Source organism: Cynocephalus volans, chromosome 14 (genome assembly GCF_027409185.1).
Source record: "Cynocephalus volans isolate mCynVol1 chromosome 14, mCynVol1.pri, whole genome shotgun sequence".
In the NCBI taxonomy this organism is placed as follows: domain Eukaryota; kingdom Metazoa; phylum Chordata; class Mammalia; order Dermoptera; family Cynocephalidae; genus Cynocephalus; species Cynocephalus volans.
The window spans coordinates 19,473,906-19,486,080 of NC_084473.1; the positions used below are offsets into that span (position 1 = coordinate 19,473,906).

General features: G+C 33.1%; 1 protein-coding gene across 1 annotated transcript in view; it reads right to left on the bottom strand.

The window, feature by feature from the left end:
* Positions 1-2,445: 2,445 nt before the first annotated feature.
* The window catches only part of WDR35 (WD repeat domain 35), a 59,218-nt gene continuing 49,488 nt past the window's right edge, over positions 2,446-12,175 (bottom strand). Inside the window, exons 20-27 of the mRNA XM_063078192.1 lie at positions 11,643-11,789; positions 10,850-10,982; positions 8,034-8,144; positions 6,887-7,051; positions 5,847-5,987; positions 4,991-5,147; positions 2,998-3,238; positions 2,446-2,678 (exon numbers count right to left, since the gene is read on the bottom strand). Coding sequence (XP_062934262.1) covers positions 2,528-2,678; positions 2,998-3,238; positions 4,991-5,147; positions 5,847-5,987; positions 6,887-7,051; positions 8,034-8,144; positions 10,850-10,982; positions 11,643-11,789 — 1,246 coding nt within the window. The 3' untranslated portion in view covers positions 2,446-2,527. The remainder of the gene's footprint in view (positions 2,679-2,997; positions 3,239-4,990; positions 5,148-5,846; positions 5,988-6,886; positions 7,052-8,033; positions 8,145-10,849; positions 10,983-11,642; positions 11,790-12,175) is intronic.

Here is a 12,175-nt window from a genome sequence, read left to right on the forward strand (position 1 = left end):
TGAAATCATTAGTTGGAGGAAAAATTCTAGGGCTCAGGCAGCGTAGGATTAGTGGCAAATGAGAAGGCTCTAGAAGAGAATTCCCAAAAGATATGTTACAAGAGGCTTGAGGAGTCAACAGATGATTTTGGAATTGAAGCAAATAAAACAGAAGTGTAAACAACAGGTCATGACACGAGCTAGAGGCATGACAAACTAATGAGTTCTCAGCTGATTCGTGGGATAGGAAAGGGAAGGGGAAAGAAGAGATACGAAGGCATTAGACCAAGGACCAAGAACCACAGCTCCCAGCAAACCATCCTGCAGGAACCATTTGCACAGGGGAGCCAGTAACAAGCGTGCCATCCCTACAACCCTGAAAATTTCTTTCATTGATGAAGCAGAGAACAGTCTTATCCCTGCAAACAGAAGGTCCTGTAGAAATACATAATTAAGTTCAACAGGAGATATATCCTCTTGGGCAGACCTCTTTGTTAGGACACGATTTTCTAATTTGGAGAAATACTCATTATCTATTCTGGTACAAAAGAAAACAAACAAGATAGATGAAATTCATTGTGTTAAATTTAGATAAGTGAGTAATTAATGAGACATATTAGACAAAGTAAATAGAGCTTATATGTGTGACTACAGATAGAAAGCGATAGAAGGAGCAAGAGATACCTAACATTCACAAAGCACTAAAATACAAAAGGCAAAAAATTGCTAAATATTCATGACACTAAGAATGCATGAGATACACAAGCCCTCAATATGTGTGAGGTCTTGATTCAGTTACCCACAGATGGCACTTATTCTGACCTGTCCTCTACCCAAGAAATACAATAAAATCCATGACTGCTCAGCAGACTCATTGGCAAGCTACAGCTGTGGCCAGATGTGCTTGCCCCTGAGCATCTTCTATACAGCAACTGTGCATCATTGGCCTCAGGCACATTCAATCTGATTGAGTTCTCTGGCTCAAACTTAACTGTGGTCCTCTCCATAACCCCGCTATCAGGGGAAGCTGATGTGACAGAGTAAGAGTCAGGAGAGTCAGGACTAAAAATATTATATAACCCAGGATTCAGTTTTATATAACCCAGGATTGTGGTCTTTCCACCCTACCAGCACCCTACCCTAATAGTGTTAATCTACCCCATCACTTTCTCCTGGTGCCTCACTGTGTATTTCAAATTGATTCAATAAACCATGTGATTCAAGCAACCTCATTTGGTTTACAAGCCTTTCTGTGCATGACCTCTGAGACAGTTTGCTTGGTAGTGTAACTGGAGGCTACCACTGTACCAAGGTAATTTCCCACAAGGTGCATGGACATAGAGACTTCAAGGACTTCTTGTCTTATTTTATTTAGTCACATGAGCCCACCATCTATCCTAAACTCACCTGGGCTCTAAACCTCTTCTCATAGCTCACTCTGCAAAAGGCTTAACTTGTCCCTACAAGACCAAAAACATATCACATTGAGAGAGAGAACTAACGTAAGCATTATTGCTGTGATAACAATGCTGTGTATTTCTCTTTATTTATTGTCTCTACTAAACATCAGCCAAACCTCAGCAAACAATCTTAATAAAATAGTGCTAAAGTGTGGTCTTTAGCCACAAAATGAGAGGATGTAAGTTCATGAGAAATAAATGGAGAGCATTACTTTCTATATAAAAGAGGGAAGAAATTTACCCATTACTGATCACAATTTCTTCTCTTTTAAATTAATGATAACACATCAAAACAGATGCATATCAAGAAAGAATCACTTCCTACAGCAAGAGTTTTCTTAAATGAAGAGTCCAGCTTGGTGACAATATTTCAATTGAAAGCATAACTACAAAATGGGTATTTTTGTATAAGTTCTTATCATTATAAATAGAACCAAGTTTTGTGCATAATAGTATGTAAAAGTAAATGCTAAATGCCATCTCTTGAATGAGACTAACAGGATAGGTTTTTTAAAAAGGATGAAGAATAAGCCTATTAGAAACTATTCAAATTGTAAAAATTGTCTTAAAATGCCATCTCCTTACTTCTGAAAATAAAACATGGAGACATTCAATACTCATTTAATCAAATACGGCTAGGCATAAAGCTCATTTCAGTATTAAAATTGTTTAACCTCCTCATAATACAAGTTATGTCAATGCTCTAAATTCAGCTTTGCCCCATTCCCATGCTTCTCTCACCCCCAAGACTTTTTAATGAATTAATAACCTTGACACTATAAGAAAAACATTTATTATTTGGATGTTTCCATGGTATCATGTAACTAACCTCAAGATAGATAAATGACACAGATAGATAAAAAATAAGGTTGACTTCCATGAAAATCATCTTTATTATTTTATGATTGTATTTCTGTACAAAAATTATTTTATTATAGTAATAATAAAAATTTTGTGCAAAAATACAACTATAAAATAGAGTCTTATTTTCATATAAAGCTTACAGAAATCAACCATATTACATATACAGTTATAGCTATGAACATATGCTACACATATTTTACAATTATATATAGTTCATCATTCCCTTATCCCACTGGACTATGGCATAAGGGACAGAAGTTGTAGTTAGTTATTTCCTGACCAAGAACACAATGCTTGCAGACATTGCACATCCAAAATTGATATTCAGTGATCGGGCTTCCTGTGGCAACACATGTTGGCAGTTTCCCTTCTCCACTACAAAAAGGAAAAACAATCAATTATACTTTAAAACTTCTAACTAGTCTAACTATTTAATACCCTTAAAAAACTAAAGAATGAAAAAGCATTTCAAGGTAAACTTCAAATAAAATACTTTTATCTCAAAAATTTTTTTGAAATAAAAACTTTTCTTATAATGAAAAAATAAAGCATTAATACACTTGTAACACTATATAAAAAAGGGTATAATGTTAAGGTAAATTACTTCAAAATTTAGTGCTTTAATTATTATATTACATATTACAGACATAGAAATCCAAGATAGAATGACATCTACTAATTACAATTAGCTTACCCTTCAAGAAGGCTGTCCAATTCAGATTTTCTGTTATCTTTTGGAGTATGTTTGGTGAAGATTTCTAGAGCAAGATCTTCATATTGCTGTTTCTGTTCTGAACTGAGGGTGTCTAAAGATTCGAGTTTAATAAAAGCTTTTGAGCAAGTCCCGAAAGCTCTGCTGGCACATGCACAGAGTGCTAACAGAGAGTAGATCTCAACAGCAGGGATAATGTCTTCATAGTCTCGCAGGTGAAGAGCTAGGAAAGAGAGGACAATTTGGGTTTTTAAAAATAATCATGATATTATGAACATGCTTGGGAAACAGTCTACATTAAGGTGTTTTTGTTTAACCCAATGAACTTTAACAAACATAAGGAAAACAACATTGAGAGATGGGAGCACTAGCAGGAGGAAGTGGGCTACATGATCTCCACAGGGCTCTGTGAAGCCAGTTAACATACAGCTCAGGTCCTATGAAAATAACCACCACCAAACGATGTGGTGTGCCAACCTAGAAATATACGCAAAGACAAAAAAAATTAATAATAATAGTGTAGAAACATGTATCTTTTGCTCCACTTAAGTCAAAAATTTCAGAAAAAATATTATACTATATTAGTTATAATTCTCAAGAAAATAGTTTCTTTTTGTAAAAAACAACAAGCAAAAAAGCGTGAAATCATATATTCTCTCTTTATATTTCTTTGAACAGATTATTGCTCTTTTATTTGTGTTTTTGAAACAAGAGAACTTTGAGAAAGTGAAAATGAGCCTCTAAGTTGTCAGTTCAGACTATTTATTGTGATAGCTACCACATCTTATTTGCAATTTTTCCACACTGAAGATGATTATGTCTTTCTTAAAAATGCACTGTAGAATATCAGATTTGTGACCAATTTTTATCTTTTTCTACTCTAGTCCTTAAGATTGCAAAATCTTAAAAATACCTTATTACAGTATAATGGAAATTTCATAAAACAAGTTTAAAACAATATATTCATGTATTTTACAATTAGATTCCTCTAAACTGGTTATGGGATCAAGTGTTTACAACAAAGTTCAATGGTTTAGTCATCCTTATGCTTTGATTTACAACACAATTCTCATAATTTTGGTCTTTGGAGTTAATATAAGGATACTTCAATAAGTTCAGAGAAAAGTATAATGAAAAGATAATACAAATCTTTCCAGGAACTTTTTGAAGCACCTTGTGTATCTAACCTCTAGATATTGTTAATCCAGAAGAAACTGAGATCCTGATACTGCATGTAAATAATCTTTTATACATTACAGTATACACGTACCATGGAATATTATGTAGCTATGAAAAATGATGACATAGACCCACGATCACCAGTGAGGAAAGATAACTACAGTATGCTGTTGAGGGGAAAAAGCAAGCTCTGGCACAGAGAAATGTCTGAAAGGAAGTTTTCCCAAATGTTAGCAATGATTATCTCTGAGTTATAAGATTATTTTATAAATTATTAGATTATTTTACTTTTTTCTTTGTATCTTTTTGTTTTGGTTGAAATTACTAGAAAAGTATCATTTTTATAAAAAACAAGATAAGCCCTATAGAAAATGTATACTAATATGGAAATATTTTACATTATTGTTTTTTAAATGTACACTAAAATATGCCCTGTTATATTCCCAATATTATTTTTAAAAAATTATTTTTAAAAAGTTTTATACATATGGGTCAAAAAGCATTTAAGTTTGAATGGATAGATACATGAATGCTATACATGTTCTTTTTGCTTACCTCAAATTTCTGATATTTCTGTGAACTATGTTTTGCTTTCTATGTATTCAAAAAATAAAAAGGACTTCAAAAAGAGGAATGCACAAAACAAATTACATATAGCATAATCTCAAACATATAAAAATAAATCCTTGGGAAAAAAGTTATTGAAATTAATAGAAAAGTGAATTGAAAGAGCTGGCCCTTCATATTCAATTTATAATTTTTCAGGCATACTATATACATTAGGTGACACGCCCACCTGTCTTCAATGCAGTGTCAACATATCCCTCATAGAGCTGCCTCTGTGCAAGTATAAAGAAGTGGTAAGCCTCAGCCCCTCTCCAAGCATTATCTGTGAAACGACTCGTTGTAGACAGAACGTCCTCTTCCAGCAAACCAGCCAACGCAGAAGTGGCCTACAAGTAAAGGTGACCCACACTTTCTGTCAGCACAAACACAATCACAGTATCAACTCCCACATAACGATGTCATGACAAGAAGGATAACTTCTCAACTTGTTATACATTAAAATATCTAAATTTTTTAAAAGGAATTTTAATTGAAACATATTGATTATATTTATGGGGTGCAGAGTTATATTTCAATACATGTATACAATGTGTAGTGATCAAATCAGGGTAGTGAGCAAATTAAATGAGCAGATTTTATCATTACAAAACTCATTACAGAATTAATTTTTCTATTATAATTAATGTTTTGTTAAACTGGCATGATCCAATTTTAAAACAGAGTTGATTAAACTTTAAGTTCATAAAAGATTCATTTACACATTAAAATAATATACATGTTCTAATAAAGTTTTTAAAACTAACTGATTAGAAAGGAAGATTTACCAGGTAAGTAAAATTTTTAATAAAAATAAGAAATTAAAGCAAACACTACAGATTAGTCTTGTAAAAAAACAATTTTCAATATTGCTAAGTAGAAATTTCTAAATATGAATACCAAGTCTACATCAATCATTCCTTTTCTTCACATTATTTAAGGAAATAAAATGCAGACACGCCAATTAAATGACTTGTACATAAAGAGAAGTTTGATAGTTTTTCTTAAACACTTCAGATGATTTAATGTTATTTTCTGTTCTGCCTTACCTCTGAACTCTTTCCTTTAACTTTTCCTCGTTGAGCATTTTTCATTTGTTCATGATGTTGCTCTATAAGTAAAGCTGACAGAACATAGAGCTTCTTAACACGCAGAGGTTTAGTTCTTTTCTTTGCCTCTTCATCTGCAATCTTTAAACATTTAAAGAATTTGGGGAAGATACAACTTAGTCTATATTTGTACAAATATAATCAGTTCCAAAATTAATTGAAATTTAATTCTCTAAAAAAGGAGGAATATCAGTAGAACGGAATATAAATACCACCTATTTATGATAAATATTTTTAAATCCATTTTCTTTTCCTTAATACTTTACAAGTATTTAGGTTTTTCCTTAGTATATTTAGCCCTTGGAGTTAGAACTCATATGAATCTTAAAAAATAACTGGTGCCATCATATAACTACATCAGAATGAAGAAAGTGTTGACGGAATGGGGAAGTATTATGGTAGTATTCTCCATAACACAGAGATTTTAAAAATAATGTTCCAAGTACACCAAGATACAATGGCATTAACATGGTGTATCCTTCAGAAGTCAAAATTTATTTGAATGATTTTGAGAAAAATTTTTCCTTTTACATTAAATCAAATGGAGGAAAAAAGAATAGAATGTAAAATTTGCATATATTAATATTGTACTAGTTATCTTCCCTCCAAATAGATATTATAAAAAGTATAACGCTTAAAACTTGTACATTTGAAAGGACTCAAAACTCTATTGCCAATAGGATTTAATTCCCAATTAAAGAAATTTGTACTCTGTGGTCTCAGCAAATTCTTTAACTCTTTAACTTCAGTATTAAATATACAATTGCTTAGTTATTGATAAGTTGCTAATATAAATAAATAGCCTTGGTACCAAAAGGTAATAATAGTAAAATAACACATAGTTACTGCAGTAATAACACAAGAAGGGTTTTGCTATAACTAATATTTGTTTCCAAAGAACATGGAAAATGCATTCTTTGGTATAAAAAAGACATTTGCAACTAGAACAAACCAAATACACACCAAAATTATTATATTACCTTAAACATCAGTTTAGCAGCATCGAAAAAGTAATTGGCTTTCCGATACAGTTCTATGGCATCAAGAGTTTTATTCTTTTCCAGTAAATGAGATGCATATCTAGCTAACAGAGATCCAATTTCTTTCATACTATGATTTTTAGCCAATTCAACAGCTTTGTTCCACTAGGAAAAAAATTACACCCTTCAGTCACCGAAGTATTCACACAAAATTCACACAATAAAGCTTTAAGTTTATAACAACAAATAACACTACTTCAAAATAAAAAACTGGTATATGTTTTTAAAAATCCCTTAAAATCAGAGCAATTCTAAGTTCTACGAGCTACACGTGTCAAAATGATTAAAAGACCTAGGATTCTGATTTACTTAAGAAGTACACCTAAAAAGGAAAGTTTCAAAGTGTATAATCACATTAATCTTTTAATTCTATTTTCCCACAAACTGTGAGCAAGAAAAAGATACACTTGTTTATATTTTTATACTAAACAAATATGCAATTTCAGTTATGAAAATGTCATCAGATTTAACATTTAAAAGTCATTTTAATAAAGCAAATGGAGCTTTATAAAATACCTTAAGGAAAATACTTAAAAGAATACATTAAAATACTTAAAAGAATACTTAAAAGAGACAACAGTCTCTATAATAACTCTGCACTTTAATTTTAGTTAAATTTCAGCTCTTAAAAATATCAAATATATGTTTTCTATAAAGAGAAAGGAAAATATATTTGCCAAAATACTGATAAAGTAACTCAATTCCTTCTTCAGGCAATGATCGACCATTAGCTGGTCTTTCTTGGAAAACAAAACCCAACCCTGATAAAACACAGAAAATTATGAAATTACTTCCAGACAAAAAGCTTGCCAGACTTAAAGCACGGGGTTCCCATACCGAGTTAGTTACTAGGGGGCCAACCCACTTGGTAGCACTTCAAGAGGTAAGTGCAAACCCCAACACTTTCTCAGTCCTCAACTAAATAAGAGAATACCTGTCTGGCTCCTTTCACAAAATTCCTCTCAAGCTCTCCAACCCTTACACTGGCAGTAATCTTTAAAGGATGACTATGGTGACTTTAGTTTCGCCTTGACCTGAAAATTCCTAAGACGACAAGCTGCACAGACAGTAAGTTCCAATTCCTTACTTGGTTGAGATGTACACAAGTATCTACCGCTGCCTTTGGTTGATTACATTTCAAAAATGCAGCCACTGCTTGTTCACACATTCCAACTCTCACAAACATTTGCGCTATTTCCTGTAAAGACAAAACAATACTATCAGATTTCACAGGCTGGGGAAAACACTTATATTTTAATTTAGCAAAATTCCATAGGGACAAATGAATATTAAATTTACTGGTAGATACAGTCAATTTTCTTTTAAACAATCACGAGGCTGAGGCTACAAATCAGAATGGGTGCTAAGGCATCACCTTCTATAAAACCAGTACTTCACTGGCTCAGGCTCTGTGTCTGATTTTTAACTATGTCCTGAAGTCACTGCACTCTATCCTCTCTAGGCTCAGCAGCTAGTGTACAGAAATGTCAAAATCCAAAACAAATCACACATGGCGGTGAAAAAAACCTTTAAGGCAACTGTGGTATACGCGATGCTAGTTCTTAATTAGAGGCTTACGAGAAACCTCACATTCACAAAGTTCTCAAACACTCCTAGAGAGAAATGCCCTAGAGTTTGCCATTCATCAGTTCAGGAAACTAGACCTAAAACAGAGCTTCCTTGGAGGGGGGTGGCAGAGAGGCAGAACCACAGCAATGACAACTAATCTTACCTGTTTGGCTGCATTCTCCATTTTCAGAAGATCATTTTTTTTTTCTTTTAGAATATATAATTAGCCACACTTTCTCTCCCCACTCCCACTTCTAAAAATATATTTGGAAATATAAAAGTACATTCTGTATCCAATTATCTTTTTTCAAAATAATGCTTATATTTTTCTGATTATAATATGATACATTCTAATGGCACAAAAATTACACGTAAAAAAGTTATTCATAACATTACTACCCATAATAAACCTCTCTCAATATTCTGACGTAATTTCCTAACACCTTTGTCCTATGAATTCATATGTGTGCATTTGTGTATGGATTGTGATCATACTATACATAGTTGTGTATCCTGCATTTCTCACTTAAATATTAAGTACATCTTCCCATATTATTAAAAATTCCTCTAAAACTTAAGATTTACAGTACTACCTAAAATTTTTTATTATTTTAGTTAATTACTTATTATCATAGCTATAATTACTTGGAAATTACTTATTGCCGTTCTTGATACTCTACAGCGAAATATTTTTCTGCTTCATCAGACACACCTAACAGAGGGTACTAATGTAAATATACCATTCCCATACCCGGAATTCTAACTATAGTCGGCTCTCCATAGCCATGGGTTCCACATATGGATTAAAACAACTGAGGATAGAAAATATTTTTTAAAAAATTGCATCTGCACTGAGCACGTACGGACTTTCTTCCTTGTCATTATTCCCTAAACAATACAGTAAAATGACTATTTATAATGCGTTCACATTGTATTAGGTATTATAAGTGATCTACAGATAATTTAAAGTACACAGGAGGATGTGCATAGGTTATATGCAAATACTACACCATTTTATATTAGACTTAAGCACCTACAGATTTTGGTATCTGTGGGGTCCTGAAACTAATCCCCAATAGATACTCAAGCGCTGTGGATTGATTGAATTTTGTCCCCCAAAGTTCATATATTAGAAGCTTAATTCCCACTGTTAACTGTTGAGGGTGGGAAATCCTATTACGGTATTTGAAAGGTGGGCCCTTGAAGAAGTGATTAGATTGTAGGACCATGCCATAGTGAATGGATTGATAAGGGTGGTCAGTGGTGTGGTTCTGAGGGCTTTAAGAATAGAGCACATGAGAGTCTCTCTCTCTCTCTCTCTCTCTCTCTCTCTCTCTCTCTCTCTCTCTGCTCCACCATTGTCTGCCATGTGAGACCCCTGCATTGCTGTACAGCCACCACCAGAGAAAACCCTCACCAGATGTGTTCCCTGGACTTTGGATTTCCCAGGCTCTGAAACTCTAACCAATAAATTTCATTTTCCTTACAAATTGCTCGGTTCCGTGTATATTGTTATAAGCAACTGAAACAGACAAATACACTGAGGGACTATAATTTCAGTTTCTCTCCTACCCAAGAAAACACATAGGATTGAGAATAAGGGTGAGTGAAAATGCCATTGTTACAGGGATAACTGCTGTAATTCATGATAGAGAAAACTGAATCATCAGAGATCTACACTTATCTATTAATTAACAGACAAAATTTTTGACTCCTGATTGGTATATGTCCAGACCTTGCAGTTGAGAGTTGCTAACTCTACAGGTATTGTACAGCTCAGTGATTTATATTTTAAATAAACAAATAAAATACAAACTCATTTATAGTTTAATTAATTTTTGATTAATTAAAAGAACATTCAAAAGAAAGTTAGAGAATTCTGCTTTTAGTTTCTCTTTTCAAAATTAAATACTTTACTACTAATATAACCTAATAAAAGTTGGGCTATCTTTTTAAACTTAAGTTATGGCAAATTTCAAACAATTTCAGATTATTTTGAAGCAAATCCCTGAGAACATACCATTTCATCTGTAAATATTTCATGTATTCAGCTAACTTTTAAAAGCGATTTCATAAAACTGAAGAGACTACACAAGACTGTGATAATGTTAATGTAGTAAGAATATGACTGATTTTTCCCTTCTATTTTCAGCATTTGGTAATATTGTATATTGTTTAATAATTAAAATAAAAGCATTAGTCTATGCCTAAGAAACAGTAAAATTGTAAATTAATCTTTAATTTTCTTTCTTGCAGAGGATATTTCCTGACTATAATATAAAAATTTTTAAAAGTAACCTAACTACTCCAAGAACTAAAATTTTGAATACCTACTGGAAGCAACTTGTGGTTTTCTGGAAGTGAATTGGCAAGATTCTCTAATCCTTCATAATCTTCTAACATATAGTAACATTCAGCTAAGCGTTCCTGGTTCCGGCCTTGTACATAATATTGTACAGCATTCAACCTATGGAAAGAAAAAAAGAAAAACTGTTAAAACTAATTTGAAATTCCTGATAAGCACTTTCACTAAAACTATTCCTTCACTAGAATTATCAGTACTAGTACTACTCTATTTATAATCTTTAGTTACAGAATACCTCGGAAGCATATAAACTGGAAAAAAAAATCTAAAGACTGTGTAGCATATTTTAATTGTAACATTCTTGAATATTCTTAAGAAATATTGTTTTAATCTGATATACTGCTGTAGTACTCTCAAACACTGAAATAAGCATATTAATCAAAATGAAAACTTAAGAGTAAAAACCAATGCTTTGAAAATAATCCATAGTAACAAAACAAGCAAATATAAAATACGTTTTTTACTTTGCTCAGAAATAAATCATGTAACACCTTAGAACTGTACACTGTGGTCTCAACAGTAGAAAGCTGCCTGGGGCTAAGCACAAATTTTGTGGTTGTAAACTCCAAAGTTTTACAGTGCTCATCTCACAGCTTCAGGGATCTCTTACTCTCCAATGTGAATCTAGAGGTATGTGCATTATAGGATCCAGGAGGATGGTCTTCATTTCCCCAGCACTTTATTATTTCCTAGGAAAGTACTCAGGCAGCTACATTTTTAAGTGCTGCATAAATGTATGAGGTACTTCAGTAGGTTACATACCACTTTTGTCGATCAGCAAAGTAGTCTCCAATGGCATTGTGGGCTTGTTCAAGGAGACTGTCATCTGCATCACCAGATCCAGTTTTCAAGAGTTGGAGTACTCTAAACCAATCCCCCAATTTCAGCCGGAGGCCAATAGCAAGATCTCTACAAACAATGGCATTCATTCATTCCTTCATTAATCCATTCAACAAATATTTATCAAGTGCCTACTACATGCTAGATACAGTTCTGATTCTGAGAATACACAGCAGTGGGTAGATAAGGTAACTCTCCAAACATTTAAAAAATTTAGCCTGACCAGGTAAGAGGCAATGGAGAGGACCCAGATGTTATGGTTTGAATGTATTCCCCCCCAAAATTCATGTTGAAACTTAGCTGGGGCCTTTTGGGAAATGATTTAGTCCACTCTCATGAATTGATTAATGCCCTTATAAAAGAGGCTTAAGAGTGTTCACCCTTTTTGCCCTTCTGCTTTCCACCTTGTGAGAGCGCAGCATTCAAGGCACCAACTTGGAAGAAGAGACAGGGCC